The sequence below is a fragment of the Struthio camelus genome, chromosome 11 (genome assembly GCF_040807025.1).
Source record: "Struthio camelus isolate bStrCam1 chromosome 11, bStrCam1.hap1, whole genome shotgun sequence".
Classification (NCBI taxonomy): domain Eukaryota; kingdom Metazoa; phylum Chordata; class Aves; order Struthioniformes; family Struthionidae; genus Struthio; species Struthio camelus.
In genome coordinates, this window is record NC_090952.1 from 27,662,385 (window position 1) to 27,683,788 (window position 21,404).

The following is a 21,404-nucleotide window of genomic DNA, read 5'->3' on the forward strand; positions in this document are numbered from 1 at the left end:
GCCCTTAATACATCTGTGTTTCTGAGAATTCCTGGACTTTGGGGAATTGCATGTGGCCGACACAAAGGAACCAATTGTTCTAGGGCTCTGGAGTCAGATGGCTGTATCTTTCCTTTTAAAAGAAGAGGAAGCAAGCAGGAAAAGTTGCTATTGTGATCTGTATAAAAAAAGCCCTTCTATATCATCAGCACCATTACGTAAGGAGGGGATAACGGACAAGTATGAAATAAAGAGCTAGGAGGACCCGCTAGGTCCGCACAGGATGGCCCCAGCAGACACGCTCGGAGATGGAGTGCCTCCCACGACAGGAGTAACCTGGAGGCTTCTCCCATGGGGCAGAGGGAAATAAAATCTAAACTCTGGCTTTTGCTGCCTGATGGCTGACTGTAGCCAAAACCGTTTTAAAACAAAGAAGCAAAAACAACAGTGCTCCAGATAAGAAAAGGCTGAAAGACTGAACCCGGCTGGCTGGCATATTATTTTCAAAGCTCCAGGTGAAAGCAGGAATCTAGACAAACTTCGGCTGTCCCAGTCAAAGGAATTTAATTTTCATTTCAACAAAAACCATTTACAGCACTAAAACCAATGAGTTCTCATCAAGGACTTTCCTCAGCAGTAAGGACTGCCAAAGTAGTAGGAACCCAATTGTTGTCAGCTTAAGGACAGCCATCTGCTCAGCCTCTTTCCAGCTGCCATGCTCCAAATCAAAGAATGGATAACAATCATTTATGGTTCTCACCAAGCTCAATATGAAAAAATCTAGGAAGGATTAAAAAACCCAAACCAAAAAACAAAAAACCGAACAAACCAGGAAAGCAGCACTGCAGGGATCTAACTGGGAACAGAGATGAAAGTAGGAGAAAAAGAAGCTAGTTTTTTTAAAACAATGTTTTTTAAAGAGTCCTATTGACATCTGCTTTGTAAATGTTCTGTCATTATTTATAACCTCAAGAGCACGGAATTGTCTCTGTAGTTGTAACCATGGTTGTAACCATGCTACTCCCATATTTTGGCTTTGTTAGCAAAGACCCAGCAGCGTTTTTACTGTTGCTCTGGGAATAGAGATCTAACATTTCATACACAGTTTATTTAAAAGTGGACTAATTTAACATTCTTGATGGTTCCTTTTAGCACAACTGTTGCTAATTACCAGCTCCACAATGATTTGTTAATCTGGGAGCTAAAGTGGTTCCACAGCAGCATAAGTACACCAAGACAAAAAGGAGGGAGGGAAGAAAAAGAAAAAAGAGAGGCATTGGAGAGGTCAAGTTTTAGTGAACTAAAACAAATTAAGTGACAGGTGGAGCTGGTAATAATAGTATAAAGCACATCATAAATTGGACCTGTAAGGAGAATAATTCTGTTCCTTGAAAAGTGGAAAAAAATTACAGATTCTAGAGTTGTTCAAAGGTTGGTTTTGGGTAGCATGTAGAGGAAGCTGCTTGAAACATGATATACGCTCCTCAAGATCGGGGGAGGCATTAATCTCTGCTAAACGCTGTTTGCCCGCGGCAGAGCGACCCATTTCACAGCCGCACTGGGAGCCGCCTAAGCCGCAAGAGCGAGTGGGAGCAGCAAAAGCCTCCAGTGCTGGTGTCCGCATAGGAACCTTATCCCAGGACACGACCTTGGCTTGTTAAATTGGTTCAAGGGCACTGCACATGGAGGGATATAAACAAAAATTAAGACAACATAATCATAAAACATGGCAAGCAAGCAGCAGGACTGGAGTAGTAGCCCTCAAAGAAGCAGTCTCTGAAATACTGAACGCATGCGTTTAACTGAGCGGTTGGAATTGACAGCTTTAGGCTGTTGTGAGCCGTTTTTCTTGGAGTTTTTCAGCAAGCAACGAGGATGTCCTGAAGCAGTTCTGCTGTCCGTCGGCTGCCACGTCCCTCCTATGACGTTTTGCTGTCCGGATGCGGACAAGGCCAGGACCTTCCACTTTCCCTTTGGCCTCCCAGCAGGGTGGGAAGAGCAGCACTAGTCCCCTCTGAGGAAGGGATCAGAGCGGATCGGACCCTTCCTACGGGCAGAGGTGTGTCGCAAAGACCCAATCCCATACAGACAAGACATAACTTTGTCCTCAATAAAAATAAGTTCTCTTGAACTGCCTAGGTTTTGGCTTTCTTTCCAGAGGGCTAAGTGTAAAAGCTTACCATCACCTACATCAGCTTTCTCGCGAAGCCAAACCAGCCACAACTTGAGACGGGCAGAAGGACTTCCTAGGTGTTAGCGGGTTTTATAACTGCCTCTTCCCATTCCAGTCAGTTTTCACGGCCAAAGACTCTAAAGTAATTTTTTTTTGAGAGAAAAGCTCTTAGGAAAGGAACCCATGTTATCTTCGACATTTAGAAATCAGCTAACACATCCCACTGTTGATACTCATGGAAAAAGATGAGCAGGACTTCGATAGCCATAGACTGTCCTCAATGGCCTCACTGAAACTACGGCCTCGCACACTTTTGATCACTTTGGGCTTTCAGCGCATGCGTGAAATGACTTGAAAGTTTATAAAATTAATTCCAGACAAATATTAGCGAGGCCTCAAGAGGAAAGCACATCTCCTTCCTTCTGGGAATTTATAGTTCATCCACTTTATCTTCAGGAGGCTCTTTTGAGATCAAAGATTTGTACAACTTTCCCGTTGCAAAACTCATGAAGAAAACAGTGTTACCAATGCCATGACATAATTTTTTTTTTAATGATTCATTGAGCCTCTCTCAAAATAAAATTCCTGCATGCATACCTAAAACAAAACAATAAAAGCCACACAGGAAAGAAAGTGTTTTTTTTTTTTGATCTAACTCTTCTTACAAAGACGACTCCTACGCTGAATGCTTACAGGTGCTAAATACTGCTCTACCTAATAAAAATGAGACGGCCAAATGGAGGCTCTTGGGCTACGTGTAGCTGAAACCGCTCCAGTGCAGCTCCCCGCTGGGGCTGCCTCGCGTGACGGATATGGCTGGCCACGGATCATGGGGGAACGGCCTGCGGCTGCACATGGATGCACGCCAGCACACGCTGCTGCCATGCGCGCAAAGCCACTGCTGCGAGGTTACCCTAAACGCCAGGGGGAAACCCGGTTCGGCAGCACCCTGCAACAACGAAGCAACAGAATCTAGGACTTGGGATGCTTTTTCCACAGTACATGACCTTGCTCTTCCTTTTTTTTTTTAAAAAAAAGGTGCATCCTTATAATGTAAAATTACCTGGTTTTCCCCATGCTATTTTGAAGACTAAACAGGTCCTTACAAATGTAAACTGTCCCGCTAATGTCACTAGGAAAATGACCTGTCACTATGGCAATTTTGCACATCACCTTCACCTTAAAGGATCAAAAACCTAACTTACAAAAAGACACGCAACTTGGTGGGAATGTGCTGCACTTCTGGAACAATTTGACTTTATTACAATCCGAGAAGATAAAGCAAATTTGGGAAAGGACGGCAAGTCGCTGAAGCATTACAGAAGCACTGTCAGTTTTCATTTAGCAGCAAAGATGACGAGAATAGCAGCCTCAACAGTCCACCAACTTTCCATAACTATTTCTCAAAATAATAGAGGTCTCGGCACATCTGCCCCTATAAAACCAGTATTTAGACAGCCTAACGGACTAGACTGATTCTATCAAACATCTGCCTGCAACACTAAATTTAAACAGTTCACACACAGTGGAAAGTTGCTACTTATACAAGTGACTTGCAAAGATACTGGAATAGATTCCAAGGAGTCAATGCAAAAGGATTTGGAACCTGACTGCGAGTCGTCTGAGCATCAGCCTTAAATTGATTCTAAAAACAGCAGACCACATTTAGCTGGAATCACTCAGTGAGTCTATACTAAATGCATCATACTTGTCAGCGTTTTGGGGAGGAAGAATCCTGGGAGTTTCACAAAGCTATTTCTTGGAGCATAGCCACAGTGAAACATTTTCCACTGTGAAATTGTGATGTTTTCAGGGAAGATGGGAAACTCATGAAGCCAGGAAGGCTGAAGAGGAAAACTAACGATAGCTGGGAAGATTATAAATGCAGTCAGGGCTTGACAAGCTTAGTGAGCATGAGGCCATCAACAGACCACTACTTAAATATTTCTTTCTCTCCCTCACCTCCTAGATGTCATGCAGGAGGCAGGTCCTCCGCTTGCCTTCAAACAGTGCCAACGCCAGTTTTAACAAAGGCATAACGTGTGCACATTCATTCTGCTGATAAGCAGCTCAAATTTTACTGGTTGAACTTACTGGTGGGCTGACTGCTCAATAAACGTCTTTAATTATTTTAAAATAGTTCTAATGCATCTCTTACTCCAAATTCTGTTCTGTTTAAAATATCAGCTTCTGCTGTTAGAGGAGAAACATCAGTGTAGCAATAGCTTCATTGAAAGACATGAAGAAAATGCAGTCACCAAGTGCTGAACAAGAAATGCTTCTGAGTATGCTTTCAAATCAAGGCGAGTGACCTATAATCTAAATCCCCATATACCTCCCAGGCCTTCTCCTTGGCTCATCTCTCTGCCTATTCCTGGGTCCCCAAGGAGAATCTTTTAATTCTCATTCTCTTTCGTGCCTGTTCCTGCTCATTTCTAACCACGTCTCATCCCTCCTCAAACTCCATCCGCTGCTGCTCTGCTTCGGCAGGCTCTTACAGAGGACATTCAGGAACTCCACTGAATTTCTCAACCAATACATGGTTACTTTAACTAGACAGAATTTTCTTCACTTCTCAGAAGTAAAACCTTTTCAACCAGTCCATGGCAACTCAATCTCCTTTCCCTCTCCGTACAGAAATGGACCTGTGCTTTTCTCCAGTAAGAAAGCTGGCAAGCTCTTCCAGGGACTCTATAGAAAAGGCAGTCTTAATGTCTCAATTTCAGGATTAGAGAATCATGAAAAGACAGCATCTGAAATTCAATTATTGTATCGAAAAAAGGCAGGATTTGGGTTGGGGGGAGGGGCTGAAGGTGAAGTTACAGATCTAATTATTTTAGCCTTTATTACTTAAGTTCTCAACAAGAGTTGGGGGTATCTTTAGCACAATAAAGGTGTGCTACTCACCCTACGTTATGCTTTACCTAAGGATTTTGGCTTTGTTCTTAGAAGAATATAAAGGTGACATTACATGACCTCAAACATGATACATAATTTCAGCAACACTCAATTTTTAGTTTTAAAACGCACTTCAAACATTCAAGAGTTTCAGAGAACAACTGCTGTGTGAAGAACCAAGCTTTTGGCACCCAGAATACAATTGCTGGAGAACACAGAAGAATTATGACGGTGTCAAAAGTGTCATACACAATCAGCAATTCAAAGGATGTGCCTTTGTTGTTTACTTTCAGTTCCCCATACATACAGTGCTCTTGGTCCCCATAACCTTGCTGTATAAACAGCTTCAAAACCAGAGTAAATTCAGCTTCACATCACTGTGTTTCACACGTCATGAAGGACAGCAATGCTGTCCCTTCCCTGGCTCTTCAGGCATAAGGTTTTCTACCTCCAGTTTTTCTGGCCCATATCACGCGCATCTTACACATATGCCAGACCAGCTGATGCCCTGAGGACGCAGCACAGAATCTCCTTCCCTACTGGGACACCAGAGAGGTCTAGCAGTCATCCAACACCTATGCCTCCAAGGAAGCCCAACGCACCTCTTGTTTGAGTCACAGATCCTCATTTTTATATTTATCAAATCACAGATAAATGTTTCAGATTTTTGGTATTTTTTCCGCTCTCTTAATACAAGCTCTATACAACTCTTATTTTCCTTAATACAGACTTTGAACCCATCTGCAACCCTCCACTGCACTGTGAAAGCCAATTACAGTGCAGATACTGTTTCGTAATGCGGACACGCTCACAGCTGATGTTTAAAACTATTTAGAAAAGCCATTTGATTATTTTAATCAAAGACAGATGTACAGAACAAAAATATAGGTCTATATCTACAAATTACACCCATAAATGAGCTTAGAGCCTCTCTAACAGAGAATAAAAGTCAAGGATAAAATGATCAAGCAGTATTAATTTGAGTAAACTTGTTAGAAGCACAGCTGTAGAAATTAGCACTACTGGAACTAATAAGCTGGAAGGCAATCAAATTTAGAAAGAAACTGTTATAAGGCACAGATGCCACTTTTTTCCGCACAGACACAATTCTGTATATAACCATGATCCGAAATAATGTCAGTCTTCTGCTTGTTTGTGAAAAGACAGCAAATGTAGCAGTAACAAAGTGAGAGACTCACCATCTGGCCCTTCGCTACCTTTACTCCTTTTATTTCGACGGACACGTCTACCTTCTTCTCCAACATGCAACTTTTCTTCAGGATGGAAGAAGTTCAGCAAGGCCAGCTGAAAGAACAAGAACAAGTTTAAGCACCCTTGGAAGCAAACCAGCTTAGCTGCGCATCCTGGAGAGCAGAGTCTGAATGCGACCTCCTTTCCATACACAACAGTTTCTGTTAAATTGAAAGGGAGAATGAAATGCAAGTGAAACGCTGGAGAGCCCCTTAGGAACGCCTCACTCGTCGTAACTGGAACTGCAAGAAGTTTTGCCATATCTGACACGTAGCTTGTCATAAATGAGCTCAGATATCCCTTAGAGGACTTCCGTTTGTAACCAGCACGTGTTCATCTGCGGCGCAAAGACCAGGGAAGAGGAAACGAACTTCCGAGCTCTGATGTCAATTCTCTTGAATAAAGCAATTTGGCCAATTTAAAATGTAGGAATTAATAATGCTCTCTGCTGCAAACAGGCTGGGCTGAATAACAAGGTCCCTGTTTGAACACACTCCTGAAGAGTTAAAGCACCAGCACATTCACATTCATTAAAGGAAATACAGTAATGACCAGGATATTTAGATATGTAATGCAAAGTGGTGAATAAAGTTGGGAATTTCATGCAAGAACCCTAACACCTACACAGACTGCAGCAGGATTTTGCATTTCTGTAAGGGAACAGTCCCTCTACTACTAAACTCCAGTGGGCTGATCTATACTTAAAAAATTATTTCTGTTATCCTTCTTAAAATGGCATCCAGTTTCATTAACTAAATAAAAATCACCTTGGAAGCATTCTAAAACTTGTGAAAAGTCAATCTTAATAACGAACATAATTAGAAGAAAGCAGTAGCGCACTTCAACTTCAAGTGAAAACAGGTTCCCTATTGCTAGCACAGTACCTGACCCAGAAAAGGTACCGGAAAAAGTCGAGAAAATGCCGTATCACAAGCACAAATCACTATAAAAACAGAAAGAGCTTCAAAATACAGAGTTCTGTAGGCACTATTTTGAGGCTTATTTTCAGAAATAAGCCTCAAATTCGGCTCATGTTTTGCTCTCGTTTCCCAGCTCCCCAAGACCCAGCTTTCTTTAGGAACGCACTTTAAAAGACGATGCAGGAGTGATGGTGGTGGCCGGAGCAGCGGTGGTCAGGGTGGCAGGATGCAGCAGCCAGGCAGCGCCGCGGGATGGGGACGGGGATGGGGACGGGGACGGGGACAGCCTGGTGGCAGCGGGCAGTGAGCCCAGGGCGACGGCAGCGCCGCTGCCCTGAGCCCTGGCACCCCGCACCACTGGCAGATTTTCTAATTTCCTGCAGTAGGCTGAGTTACTAACACATGGATGATGGACGGGCTAGCCGGAAATAATCAAAAGCCCCAAACACTGATGCAATCGCTTGTAATTATTCTCTGTAAAACTTGCTCAATTCTAGAACTCTTTCACCAGTGTTTACTCACTGCCAGTAAGTTTTTCTCTGTCAAGCTCTCTTCCGTAAGCCTCATTAGCTACTGAGATTCAAAGGTCTTCAGAGACCTTTAAACCCAATTCAGTGTAACACACAAATTAGCACTTTAAACCTAGAGCACGTACATCTTCAGAACATGATTTTTGCCAAGAGGCAAAAATTTTATGTAGTGACCTCTTATTCACAAAAAATGGTTACTGCATTAAGGACGCTTCGACAGTTATTAAATAAACATTCCTATCGAGAAACTTGAGTTTCAGTTTAAAGGCTTCACCAGTCCTCCCAGGAACTCCTGAGATGCTCCTCACCCAGTAGCGTTTCCTCCAGGTATTTCCACTTCATAAACCATGCGATTGCAGGACAGACGAGTTCAGGGAGCGAAGCACTGAGCTCTGCACGTTACTGCACCCACCGATAATCAGGGCTGCCTCTGCCCAGGGTGGGATTTTCTCCTTTAAACTTAAGGACTTGGATAGCAGTTATTTGATTCACAGACACACGTACAAATCTAATACACACAAATGCACCCGTCTGTAAGAAAGGAATGGAGAGACTTCAGAAAAGCAGCTCCAAAGGTCATCAACTTTGTCACTCTTCGAAGGACAAACTCTATGGGATCAAAGCTTAGATGGCAGAGAAGAACAAATTCCTTTCGTGACTTACCAGCTAAAATAAGGGCTTGTTGAGCTGGAAGTCATAAAGGTCCCTATCAAAAGTAATGACCATTAAAGGCCTCTCTGCTTGCGACGTGCAGGCAGCAGGGTTTCCCCATTTTCGGTAAGCCCTTTCCCTGCGGCCCCTGCTGAGCCGAGCTCAGCACACCTCTCCCTGGATCAGCCTGGGACTGTGGTCTAGTCTGGTCACTTTTGAGGTGGGTCTGCAAAAGCTGAAAAGAAAAACCAGTATTGACAGTGAGCTGAAATCTGCAAAACAGGCACTGGCTTTTCTAACAGAAAAACATTCAGATCCATTTGAAATGGTGGGCGGCTTCCCTCCCCTCCCTCCTTCTGCTCTCCGGAAGCGTTAGCTCAAGGCAGTGGCACAGAAAAAGGGGAACGGAAGGACAAGGGGGTGAACTCACTAAATTTATAAATTCAGTGTCTCGGCACAGAGTGGCAGATGAGGAAGATTCTGGTACTGTATCTTCTAATCCCAAATTTCAAAATGAACACATTTTAAAGTCCTGCCCTCCAACATTGCATTTTTACTTATTTTCACAGCTGACAAGCTGAGAATGAGAGATTTTGGTTTCCAACTGCTCTCTGACAGCACAGCATCAAGGCCCTTTTGGCACATGAATTTCTTTCCAACAGCTAAGGTTACAATTTGCTGTACAGAGGCTAGAAACTCATTACACAGGTGCTAAAGCCAGTGTAAAACTTCAAAAAGATGAAGATGCCTCCCTGCAGAGGAAGGCGCGATTGCCCCCGGGGGTCGCTCGCTCCTCAGCCCCCACCTGCCCCGACCGCGAGCCCTCGGTGAGGGCGGTGGCACGGCTCCGGCTGCAGCTCCGCGCGGGCCGTGGCCGCAACAGCCGCTGCTGAATTAGCTCCTCTAGTGACACTCTTCTTCCAGCTGAAGGGTGGTGGCACAGTCCCGCTTCCTAACCAGCTGCTGCATTTTGCATTTGTAACTTTATTCCAACTTGGCTCTGTAGCTCAAACAAGCCCTGATACACTACTTCCCGTTCTTCTTTTTTAGAAAGCCTAAACCAAAAGGTTTCCCGCTCTAAGGTCCAAGGGGTTTCCCATGCAATTCCACCTGTCCACAGGCAGATCTGCATCTAATACAATTCTTGATGTTTTGTCATTTGGCTCCTTGCTGCAACGATGCCGTGCTATCAAAGGAAGCAAAAGCAGGCCCCGTGAACCACTCCAGGGCAGCCCGGGGTGCAGCGGGGCTCCCCTCCACCACCTGAACGTAATCACAGGAATAAAACACATCGAAAAAGCAATGACAACTAAAAGCAGGCACTTAGCGACCTAAGGGAAGACTACTTACAGTGCCGGATGGAAAACAACTGCATGCTTTCATCTACACTCAAAGAAACAACATAAAAGTTTTCTTAGTAAACTGAGAAAACAAGAACAGCGTCCTTGCCGTGTTTTATAGCAGCAAGCATCCGAACGCGCTAACCGAGACCAAGAACGTCACAGCCTGAGTAGAGGATGTGCTCTACTCACTGCTGCGCGTACTGAGAACATCATCTTCTGCATAACAAAGCAGGAGAATTGATGAGCAAAAAGGTTGAACGCTTTCTAAACTTAATTTAAATCAAGTTGAAACACTGTCAACCTACTCTGAGAAGCATATTACATTACAACTCAGGTTAAAATTTCAATGAAATCATCACTGCTACTTTTGAGTGCCGTTATTGCTTGGCTCTCCTATTTGAACTTCACACAATGTGAATAAGTAAAAGCACTGAAAATTATGTGTTTGTGGAACCAGCATGGTAAGATGTGCAACTTCCTACTGACTTCAATGAAGTGACATGAGCTGCTTCTGGCACTAACGTCAAAAATGAAATCTTTCCTTTTAAGATGATTTTGTAATGGCACAACACTAATTGTTTCATAACAAACATGTTTTATTTTATTCTTATTATGAATGCAATTTTAATACAACATCCAAAATTTTGAAAAGCAGCAGCTTACAATTAAGCTCATCTAAGTCTGAAAATCATTCAAGTCATCCAAGTTTATCTGTCTAAATATGCCAGTATGGACAAATGTACAAACATCACTTGTGTGTTTTAGAGGCACAAGCGCCTTCGGCTTCAAACAACAACTTTTGCTGAAGCGTGGTGATATTTCTAGTTGGGGAAACTCGACATACAGCAGGAAACATGGAGTGTGGCAAAATATTTTGGGGGCTATCCTGTTTTCCATGCATCTGCGCTATTGCCACAACAAAGATTACCGACAGAGCAAGGCATTTTTTTTCCTGATAGGTATAAGCTGGACCCTCACATTCCTGCCTTCCTACTACCCCTGCTTCAAACACACAAAACTATTAGCAAACTTGGAATACTCAGCTAACAATTTCACCTGGAAAAACATAGGAGTATGGAAAGATGACATATTTGGATTTATCATTTTGATTGAGGCCTTTTTTATTTTCCTTTTGGTGAAACAGTCCAAATTATTAAAATAGCAGAAAGCGTTTCACAGGCTGAACAAAACCCATTCCTCCGCCGGGGATGCTCCTCGCTTCGCCTCGCGGATGCGGTGGACAAAGCGTCCCCGAAGCAGCTGAGCCGAGGGTGAGACAACGTGCGTTCAGTACTTCTGAGCACATCTCTTTTACTTTTTGTTAATAGTAAAGAAGATTGGTCAAACCTTTGCCTTGCTGCTCTGTTCTTCTCCAGGTTTTATTCGGGGAACGCTCACCACTAATCAGACAGAGAAATATCACATTAACTCGTAGCTCTTGATCGCTACAGCTCTGGGTCTGGAGGGAAGGCTGCATATTGTTACGCCTTAAATGACACTCAGCCGCTCTTCTGTTTTCTGCATCTGCAGCCAGAGAGGGTTTTCACAGCAGAGCTAATGGGCCTTTGCCACCAAGCTAAGAAACCATAACAAAGCCATGTGGGCAGATGCAGAAACAGAAATAATCTTCAGCAAAATGCTACTAGTTAGTCATGAGCAAAGTATTCAAACATAAATGTTACTGAAAATAATTCTTCGCATGTCTGGAAACTCACAGACAATGTCCTTGGCATCTATTTTTGACTGCTGTTGGGAGCAGAATAGGAGGCTACAGAACTGCTTTGTTCAGCCCAGCATGGCCTTTCTTGTGATCGAGCACGTAACAGCGTTTTAAGATGAGTCCGGTGCAGAACCACAGGTGTTTGGAGCAGGCAGGCATGTAACAGCTTAACTCCATGCAAGCCATGAGGATGTTAGCCTCCCGCTCAGCCCTCCGCGCACGGCCCCTTCGTACACTGATTTCCCCTATTAGGAACGACATTTTCCTTCTTGTTTATAGTTGCATTAAGACCTGACGATGCATATTTGTTGCAAAGGCATTTAGAATGAACACCACGATATTTCTTCTTCCCCTTGAGATCACCTGATTACAAATGATATTTTTGAGGGATTTGTTTGGCAGCATTTTGCACAAGCTAGTGAACCTGCTTGCTCTTGACGTACATCATGCAAAGTATTGGCCCATCCCAAGTACTTTTTCCCATCGTTTCTAGGGCTGAGTTACCACTCACTCCTTACTGCTCTACCATAGTGTTCAGGGACCACTTCTGGATTTGATAGGATAATTTCCAAAATATTTATTTATGATGAATCGTCATTTTAAGAGGTGGGAGGCGGCAAAAACAGGTGGAAACTGAATATCCCACTAAAATCACTCACGCGCCGTCTTTTTAAAGGTAGCTGAATGTGCTGAAGATTAAGTGTTGGGAATAAGGAATCACATTTCAGGCAGTATCTATCCAGCTACCGACTCTTGATGATAAAAGATTACTGGATAGCTCCAATGTTACTTTATGAGCAGGGTTTTAAAAAAAAAAAAAAAAAGGTAGCAATATTCAGACTGATGTGATTCTGGTATATCCTTGCCAAAATTCAGAACGACAGGATCTGGAGGCACAGAGAACCTTGAGCATCACTTACTACTGAATAATGAAGGACCGATCCCTGATATTTTTACAGATTGCATTTTCTTTACTTAATTGGATCTCAGAACTCTTAATTATCAACATAAAGAATATTTTCTAGAGTCACTTGGTAATGTTCTCCAGGTACTGTTCCACAGTTGCCTAAAAACAAACACACACACACACACACACACACACACACAATCCCCCCCACAAGCAACGGAAAAAGCAACTTAAAATGAAAATGAGAAATTACAGAACGCGTTAAGTCAGCGTTCTTCATTTGGAAGAGATGTGAGCTCACTGAAAGTAACAAGAAAGGCAAAAATGTATATAATTTGCATATCACTCGCATTAGAAGGGTAATAAGGGTATTCTTACAAGTCAAAACCACTAAGTTCATTCTTCAAAAGCGTCTTTGGGTTCTTATAGAAAAACGTGACATCAGTCCAACGCTCGACCTGACGCTTGCCCGCTAAGCCCTGCTAGCCCGAGCTCGTAGCCCTGCTACGACGTCCCAGACCCTGACCCCCCCTGCCTTGCTCGTTCCTCTCCCTGAACTGCTATCCTGGCCCCTCACTGCACTGAAAGGAAATGCCAAGTCCTCAGACTGCAGAGGACTGATTCTCTCCACTTCTGTGTTCGTAAGAGCTAGAGAATACGTCTGAGGAGCCCAACGAGCACGTACCTGTTTCCAGAACAGGAGCTTTCTCTCCCACGTAATTAAGTAATATCTATATAAAAGTTTGGAACAATCACTGTCCCCCTCCCTCCAATCTAAAGCCCTCAAATTACATTAATTTTAGAAACACCACGTAAATCTATTATGACTCTGTACTTTCAATCAAGAAAATAAAATAACTGGAGGATGCTTAAAAGGTCAAAAAGTGAAAAGAGAAATAAGCCCAGGGGAAAACATACCTTAAAATAACCTGTAAAACAATAGTAAAAGCATGCCTTACCAGAATGAATCACTTATACCTTGGTTTCTCTCAGCAAATAAAGAAAAACAAAGGCCTGCATACAAAAGCACTTATTTTCTCCGCAGCAACATGCAGAATCCTCTCTGGAAACGCTGAACAATAATGCTCTGGAATGTCAAGAGAACACAATAGGAATTACCAAAATAACGTAGCCTGTAGTTACTCAGAAACTAATCTGTTTTGTAAAAAATGACATTCCACCGTCTACAGAAGTAAGACTAAAGACACTTCATATAATTTTTTCTTAAAAAGGTACCGTAAAACAGGAAACTTGCTTCAGGATATGAAACCCAGATGCATCATGGAGTTATTATTGGATACGCAAACTACATGCAGTAAAAAACAATGCTGTGATGCTAAATAATTGTTACGGTTTGAATATTTAGTTGCATCCCTCTGCAAGTGCCTTAAATAACACACATCCCTCAGAAACACATTTTATAGGCATGAAGATCCACTGGAAACCAAACATATTTCAGTGGGCTGAAACAGCATGAAAATGAGAGAAGTGAAAAAATACAACCCAATCTATGCAGTTATGTGCAAATGGCACATTTATTCCTTGGGCAGGAAAATCTGTAGGAAGAACTAGTATCTTTTACCTAAACAGCAACAGAACTGGAAAAAGCCGACAAGCTTTTGGGTGCACAAATGCTAGTCCTGAAAAAGCCTTACACTCCTGCCCAAGCTCCACCAACAGCAAGAGGCCCCCGGTGGTATGACTCTGGATGAGGCTGCATGTGTACACAATGACTGCAACGTGTACACAATTTTGGTTTCCAAAAAGCATGAGCATGATGGAGTGAAAGAGCAGCTGAGAGGATCAGGTTACAGGTTTACAGGAGCCCCTTAAAACAAAAAGGAATATTACCTGCAGGCTGTCCTGGGTTGGCTTTTCAGATTAGGTAAGTTATCAATATGCATTCTGGAATATACCTCCCACTCATTCTTACAACGTGGCTCAAAACATATTCATTATGTTAAAAAAACCAAACCAAACCAAACCAAACCTCATCTGCATGCTGTATTTCTTAAAGTTTGCTTCTAATTAATAATGAGAATGCTAGAGTAGCCAGCTTTAGATCTAATCAAAAAACCTCACGCTCTCCTACAACACAATATCTCAAAACATCAGAGAAGAAAAACATGAAATCATCCCCTTACGTTACTGTTTAATGTTACTGTTAAAGTCAAATTTCCTCATTCATTTGCAATTTTGGAGATTATTAGCGTGAGAAGACTAATAACCAAACTAAGCTCTTTGGAGACATTCTCTGCAAGTAATGTTGTTGCTTTTTCTGGCGCTCTGAAATTCAGCAGCCGGAGCTTGCGGTACAGAATAGCAAATTGAATGTTAGCCCCATTGTCCTACATCAGAAATACGCCTGTGGTAACACGTGGTGTAAAAAACCAAATAGATTATTTTCAAATGGACTAGAAAATAAGTTCTGGGAGTAGCTATTTTTATTGAAAAAAGATCATTCAATATATAAACAATTCACACTTCAGCATGACAAAACACGACAAAAATTTACACAAGGAGTCTTGTTTGCAAGACATGCCATAGTTCTCAATGCAAAATTCTTGCAATATGATACATATCATGAGATAAAACATGGCCAGAGAACAAGAAAGTAACAATTAAAATTTCCCTATAGACCATAATTCTCAAATTCCATCTTACACCTCCAAGTCTCTTTTCAGCCCAACTCCTCTGCACGCTTCCTTTCCAGGGGATTTGAAATAGGTTCTATTTGGTCCCCTCCAAATCCCCGCACTGGCTTCTTTTCTGCCTGAAAACTCAATACCATCCGCTCCTTCAAGACCGTCCATAACTCCTCCTAGCCCTCCATCTCTCTCATCACCCCGTCGTCCTTCCTCCACGGTGCTCCAGTGCTAGCCAGGTCACTCTTTTTGCCAACTATTCGAGGTCCCAAAGGCAAAAAACTGATGTTTTGAATGGACAGGAAAAACACAATTCCTCCTCATTCTAATCTGCATGCAACGATCCTGACTGAGGCTTTTTGGACTTAACAGTAATCTTCAATTTATTTTTACTTTTATTCTTTACCTCCCAAAGCTATAAGATAAAGCTCCATCTTCTACCTAGAGAATTAAGGCACCAGAGATACTACTCAGCTTATCCAAAGCCACACGGGAACTTTGTGCTGGAGAAGGACCTAGAACATTGCCTCCAGGCTGGGGTTGTAACAGTGGAGCCACCTCTGTCACAATACTCAAGAGACCCTTTATAACGAGTGACAGCTAAGTGGCCAAATGAGTCTTTGGCAATTACAAAAACTGACGCAACCCTGGTCTAAGCGGTGGAATGGGAACAGGTCATACGATAGAGACTGGCGCACTGCACCCGCTGCTGTTTTCGTGCAGAACTAACGCCCGAAATCCCTGGCTGTTAACAGAGCACAATCACTTTTAAGAAACAGATGTGAATTGCTTCTGAGTATTTCTATCCTCAGGTTGAAAAACTTTTCAAAAGAGGACTGTGCGATCACACTCTTTAAATATGGAGCCCAATGAGTCATACTCTTGGGTCTTCTAGGCACTCTGGTAATATAAAATTATTAGACAACAATAAAAGAGGAGGGGGCATATTTTCCTATGTTTTAATTGGTATTTTAACTTCGTTATTCAGGAAAGCCACCGTATTTTTCTGTACAGAACATTAAAATTGATTGCCAGTTTATTAACTCAATCCTTGTTACAAACTGACCAACATAGCGAATAGGCTATAATGCAACTTGTAAACTTTCCTTCAGAACTGAACTATTACCAAAAACTTTACTCTTCATTCCTCCTTTTTATGGGCAGCATTGGTTAGAGAATGGGACAAGACCTTCAGGGAATACTGGCAGAGCAGTGCACAATTCTGCCAGAAAAGGCTCTGCGTCCAGCTGTCTGGCCCCGCTGGCCCGAGCACCGCAAACCAGAGCTGCTGCGGAGGGGAAGACTAATCCTTGTCCTTGGGTGACCCAGGCAAACACAATGCCATCCTACAGCTCCGACTGGAAAGGAGGGATTAGTCCAAGAGAAGGTCTGCAAGAGAGAAATTTCCTCATTAATGCAGGGAGCTCCTCCAGGGTAGGGAGCAGAGGAGGAGAAATGGATTAAAAGAGGCCACTTTGGGAAAGGATCTCCTCCTCAGTGTGTTCGACCAACTTTACAACGTTAAGTAATGCACAAGACTCCGTCCTTTATATCTTTTCAAATAATTGTTGGATGTCCAAACATGTCAATACTGTCTCTTTTCAGAGAGCACTTTTTTCCCTCAAATTTTTATCTCAGCAGAAAATAAGTAATTTTCTAACCAGAGCTTTTAATAGTAGTCCCAGATATATGGCACTGGTTTTCTTTTCACACGCTGAAAACTCCCACGATTATAGCTACCAAGCTTTCACTGGGAAAACTGATATCCTCTCAGGACAAAGGGAAACGAGAACAAAGACCAAACATTTTAAAGGTTCATGTACAACATCAGTAGTTAAACTGCTAGCTCAAACTACTCCACCAAACATCAGGCAGCCTTCGAGAAACTCCCTCTTCAAAAGAAAGGGTTTGCCCCACCAAGAGACAGTAAAAATCAAGAGTAGCTACATACTGTTTCCCTACAGTATATTACAAATAGCAAACTCCAGAAATGCAGATAGAAAGTCATTTAAAGCTGTACACTGATTAATTAAAAAAACACTATTCCAACTGTCCAGCCCATGACATACAATGTTACCGCACAGTATGAAGTGCCTCACAAAGTATTTCAAACAATACAGTAGTATCTCACAGAGGTTCCTCTGACTGTATCAGGCCTAAAGGCCTTGGACAGCTAATCCGGAAAACCAGCTTCTGCACATCCCACGAATCTGGCTTAGTTTAACACGCAATGTACCAGGTATTTGTATCTACCACTAATTCATTTCTGCTTTCAAATACAGTCAACTCTTCTCCATTAATGCCACACTCACGCTATAGAAGAGAGAGGGAAAAACAAGTATGCTCTGTGTGACCAAAACCCCTAATCAGTTTGTTCTTTCACCAGAAACTAGAGTAGGTGTTTCCGGGCTGTTCACATGAAAGCTTCAGACTAGTATGAGCTCTTTTCTTTCCAGATAATTTTGTGTTAAACGTAGGCGACGGAAAAGACTCTTCACAGCTACCTCTTTGCACACTTGAGGTCAAGCACCAGCAAGAGCAGCCCACTGGAGAGCAAGGCAGGAAAAAATGCTTTTCTAGTACCTGGCTTCAGCAGTCCTAATGGGAAGAGCAACAGGACTCAGTCTTGCTACTGACTCTGGAAGCAAAGGAAAGTCTTCTCCTGTGAAGGCTCTGCCATGGCCTGGGGACCACAGCGTTCATTGTCCATGCTACGATCGCTCCTCCGTATCTCCAGCTGCTGATGCATGATTTTAGCCTAGCGGGAGACTTTCACTCACCTCAGCCAGTTTTTAAAGCAAGAACTATACAGACACTGCTGAGGAGACAAAACTTCAGCGGCTAAAGTCAGAGCTACAGACTACAGGCAAGATGAAAGCAATTCTGAGCGGCTTTAGAGAACAACCTTGTGCAACTAATTTCAAGGCTTCCATTAGCTGCCACCTCTGGGCTGCAGGGCAGAGGATCAGAGCCGTTAGCGTGGGCGCAGCAGGTCCCCTCCTTCCCCCGGAGACCGAGAGCGCGGCCAGTGGCCATGGGGCTATACAGTACGTGCGGACGGCTTGCCAAGGGTTTTACTGGGGCACGTCTAAAATAGAAATCAGCTCCAGGAGTGCTGACTGCAATGAACAACTCTAAGAATGGTGGCTTTTTTCTGCACCTTTTAATAAAAAGAATAAAAAATAAAGGTGTAAGCAAAGGGAACACCTGGCCCACACTAAGATAACACTTGATTTTTACTTTCTGTTAACTCAGAGAGCCTGAAGCAAATGCACTTAAACTTTGGAAAGTAGGAACACAGCAGCAGCAGCAGCAAACATGAATCTCCTTTACGTGAAAGCTGGCAGGAAGAGTCGTTGGAGAGTGAAGGGTTCTGATTTACGGAAACCCAGGAAACCAGCTTTTGTCATACTTCTCTAGTCTTGTCAGTCTTCAGCAAGGTCTTATATACAATTGCTTGTTCTCCCTATAAAATTTGTTTTCAGAATAAAATGGAATCGGTTACACATTCCAAATCCCTCAGTTACACACGCGCGTGCAGCTTTAACTGACTTTGTACGAGCAGCTGAGTACCCGAGACCTAAATTTGATAACAAAGCAACATACTCTCGAGCCTAAAAGACTATGGTTTGGTTTACAAGGCTGTTTGCTGAAATGCTTGTCTCAAGATACACTGCTGTGGAGCTGTTTTGGTATTTTAGTTGCTAACTCCTAAGTGAAAGCTTCATCCAAGGGTACTATGCTGTTAATGCTCCAACTGGATGCAAACTTGAGGGAATTATATGCTACCTCTAATATAAAGCAATGGTTTAGTATTTCAATTTATCACACCTGTTAGCACTGATAGAGAAAGCTAAAAACACAACCCAGATGTTAGGTAGAAGAAGGTCAAAGTGAAGTTGAACATCATATACAAGGATACCTGTACTAAATAATTTACTGGTAGCAAGACTGAGAGACTCCTGCTGCAGATTTCCATATTGTGGTACAGTAGACCTGCAGTAAGCTCCGGGAATATATTGGTTAAAATACTGAAAAATATCAATAACAGTGTAAGGTAAAGGAGCCTAAATCAGTTCCTTTCGTTTCCCAAAGAAATTGGACTTAGCTGTGAACCAGAGCCAGACAAAGATCTGCTGTCTATTAGCACAAATTCTCAGTTTTTCACATTTTAATTAGCCTTCGTGGTCTTTTTCAATCCCATTTTCAGCCAGCTGGGCTACTTCTCCCTCCATATGTAGGTCACAGCTTCTTCTCTTACATACCTGCAGTCATTTTTTTCTTATTTTAGCATTCTATATTATCAAAGCATTCGCGCACTGCTATAAAGCACTAAATATGCTTGCTTTGGAAGGGGGTGGAGAGGAACACCATAAGCTGAAATGTCTGTTTTAGCCCTATTTTCTCCTTTTGTCTGTTCTGTTCCTCTCCATCTGTGCCTTTGCTCATGCTTTCTCACTGCCTGGATCTTCTCCAGTATGTCCAGGACAGCATGAAGACAGTAGCATAAACCTCCTCGAAGCAGTAATACCTCTAAAATGTCCTAACATTAGGCACCAAGCCAGCAAAGAGTTTCAGGGCCTGCTCTACGCCCGGTTAAAGTAGAGACGGGAGTCTCTCAAACCTGCAAAAGCTCATGTCCAACCACAGGTATGTCTCCTCCTCAGGAGGACTATGTTTGAAATCCTTTTTTAAGAACACCCGACACGTTCCACTAGCCATGACGGAACCAATGAGTTTGTGTGGCCTCCACAATTGAATACTATCACCCATAGCACACCAGAGAGACTCGAAGGTGCCGTTTTCCTACTCCCCACTAAAGCACACTTCTCTCCCACTCAATGGCCTCAGTTTGCACCACCTTCAGATGTTTCTCATAAGAGAAAGGAGCTCTGAAGCACCACTGCCTCAGACAGCTGAGCAGACTGGCTGCTTGAAAGAATAATGAATTATCTCTTTTCTGAAAGCCATCTCCAAAGCAGGTATCTCCGATGGTGATAAAGCCATCTCTTCTTGCAAGAGCCAACAAATCAGCAGATGGACAACTGGATTGTGCTCTGGAGCGTTCCACTGCGGATACGGCTGCAGTACCTGAACGGATTACATTTTTAAGTTCTCTGATTTGTTTCTGTTTATCTTTCAGAGTTCTACACACATAAATCCCTTACTTGATCGAGCTGGTACTGGTTACAGTGAAGTAACCAGTGGATTTGGATTTTCTCATTAAGATGATCCCTAAAGTAGAAAGTTACAGGAGAACATTTGTCAAAAATGGCAAGTCAGGAGTCTGAGGAACTGATATTTTCTCTGCAAACTTAATTCTGCCCTTGATACTAGAGACCTACTGCTACCCTCTTCTTTCCTAAATGAGACCTGCTGTTTTCTCTGTGAGAAGCAGAGCCCCAAACCAGCAGCACTCCTGCTCCCAGCTGCACAGGTGCCAGCCACAAAGCACAAGGGACGAAGATGTAATCTCTGCATGCTGCATCAGCCTGTGCTGTCATTGCATCCGGTGCCCCAAAAGCTCCCTTCAGCCTAGTCACGCTCGCAGCTGCGAGAGCCCCTAAGGGCACTTTGTGCAGCACCGCTGACGTAGGGGAAGCTTGGCCGCGGCTGCCGTTCCAGGGGGGATCGGACACCCGTGATACACGCTTCCTTTCTTAGGCCAGAATACTGAGTAGGGGTGAGGAGGGTGCAAAAAGTTAGGAGTGCAATTTGGTTTGCCAGTGTTTAAAGTTGGGGGATTAAACTCATGTTCTGAAAGATCCTGTTCAGTTCAAGGCAACACCAGACTCACATAACCGCTCCACATTAATCCTTTTTTTCCTATTTATTCCAGATCAACAGTATTTTGAGCACCTTTGGCTCTAAACTGTTCAAGCAGATAAAGTTTGGATTTTTTTTAATATACAGTTTTCCTCGCTCCACAACAAAACAAAAACGACGACTTCCTGTTAGAGGGCATTTTTACCTTCAGCCCAGGGGTTTTAAAAGCCCATTTTCTACAACTAGATCCTCCTAAAAGAAGCCTTCAGCTTGGATTAGTTTTCATGAGATTTCACTGGAAGGAGGAAAAATAGAAGGGAAGGAGAGAGAAGGAGGGATTCAAATAGTCCAAATGAAACAGTATTACCATTTACAAAAACAAAACAGTTCTACTGTAAATATAAGGTCCATTAAATAATGGAGCCAATATAAGGATTAAAAAAATCTGCTATATCATAGTAACTGAGAAATAATCTCAACCAAATTATTGCCTATGCATTTCAAATCATCTTCGCATTGAAGTCTTCTCAATGAAATAGCTAGAAAAACAAGAGTAAACTACACATAGCAACATACTTGACTAGTTTTCAGTGGCCGATTCGTTTCCCGCAGCAGGGCACC

General features: G+C 42.8%; 1 protein-coding gene across 2 annotated transcripts in view; it reads right to left on the reverse strand.

Moving 5' to 3' along the window:
* Window positions 1–21,404, reverse strand: part of EDA (ectodysplasin A) — a 104,992-nt gene that overhangs the window by 31,798 nt on the left and 51,790 nt on the right. For both annotated transcript variants that reach the window (XM_068957148.1, XM_068957147.1), the window contains exon 2: window positions 6,250–6,355. In XM_068957148.1, the coding sequence (XP_068813249.1) occupies window positions 6,250–6,355 (106 nt within the window). The remainder of the gene's footprint in view (window positions 1–6,249; window positions 6,356–21,404) is intronic.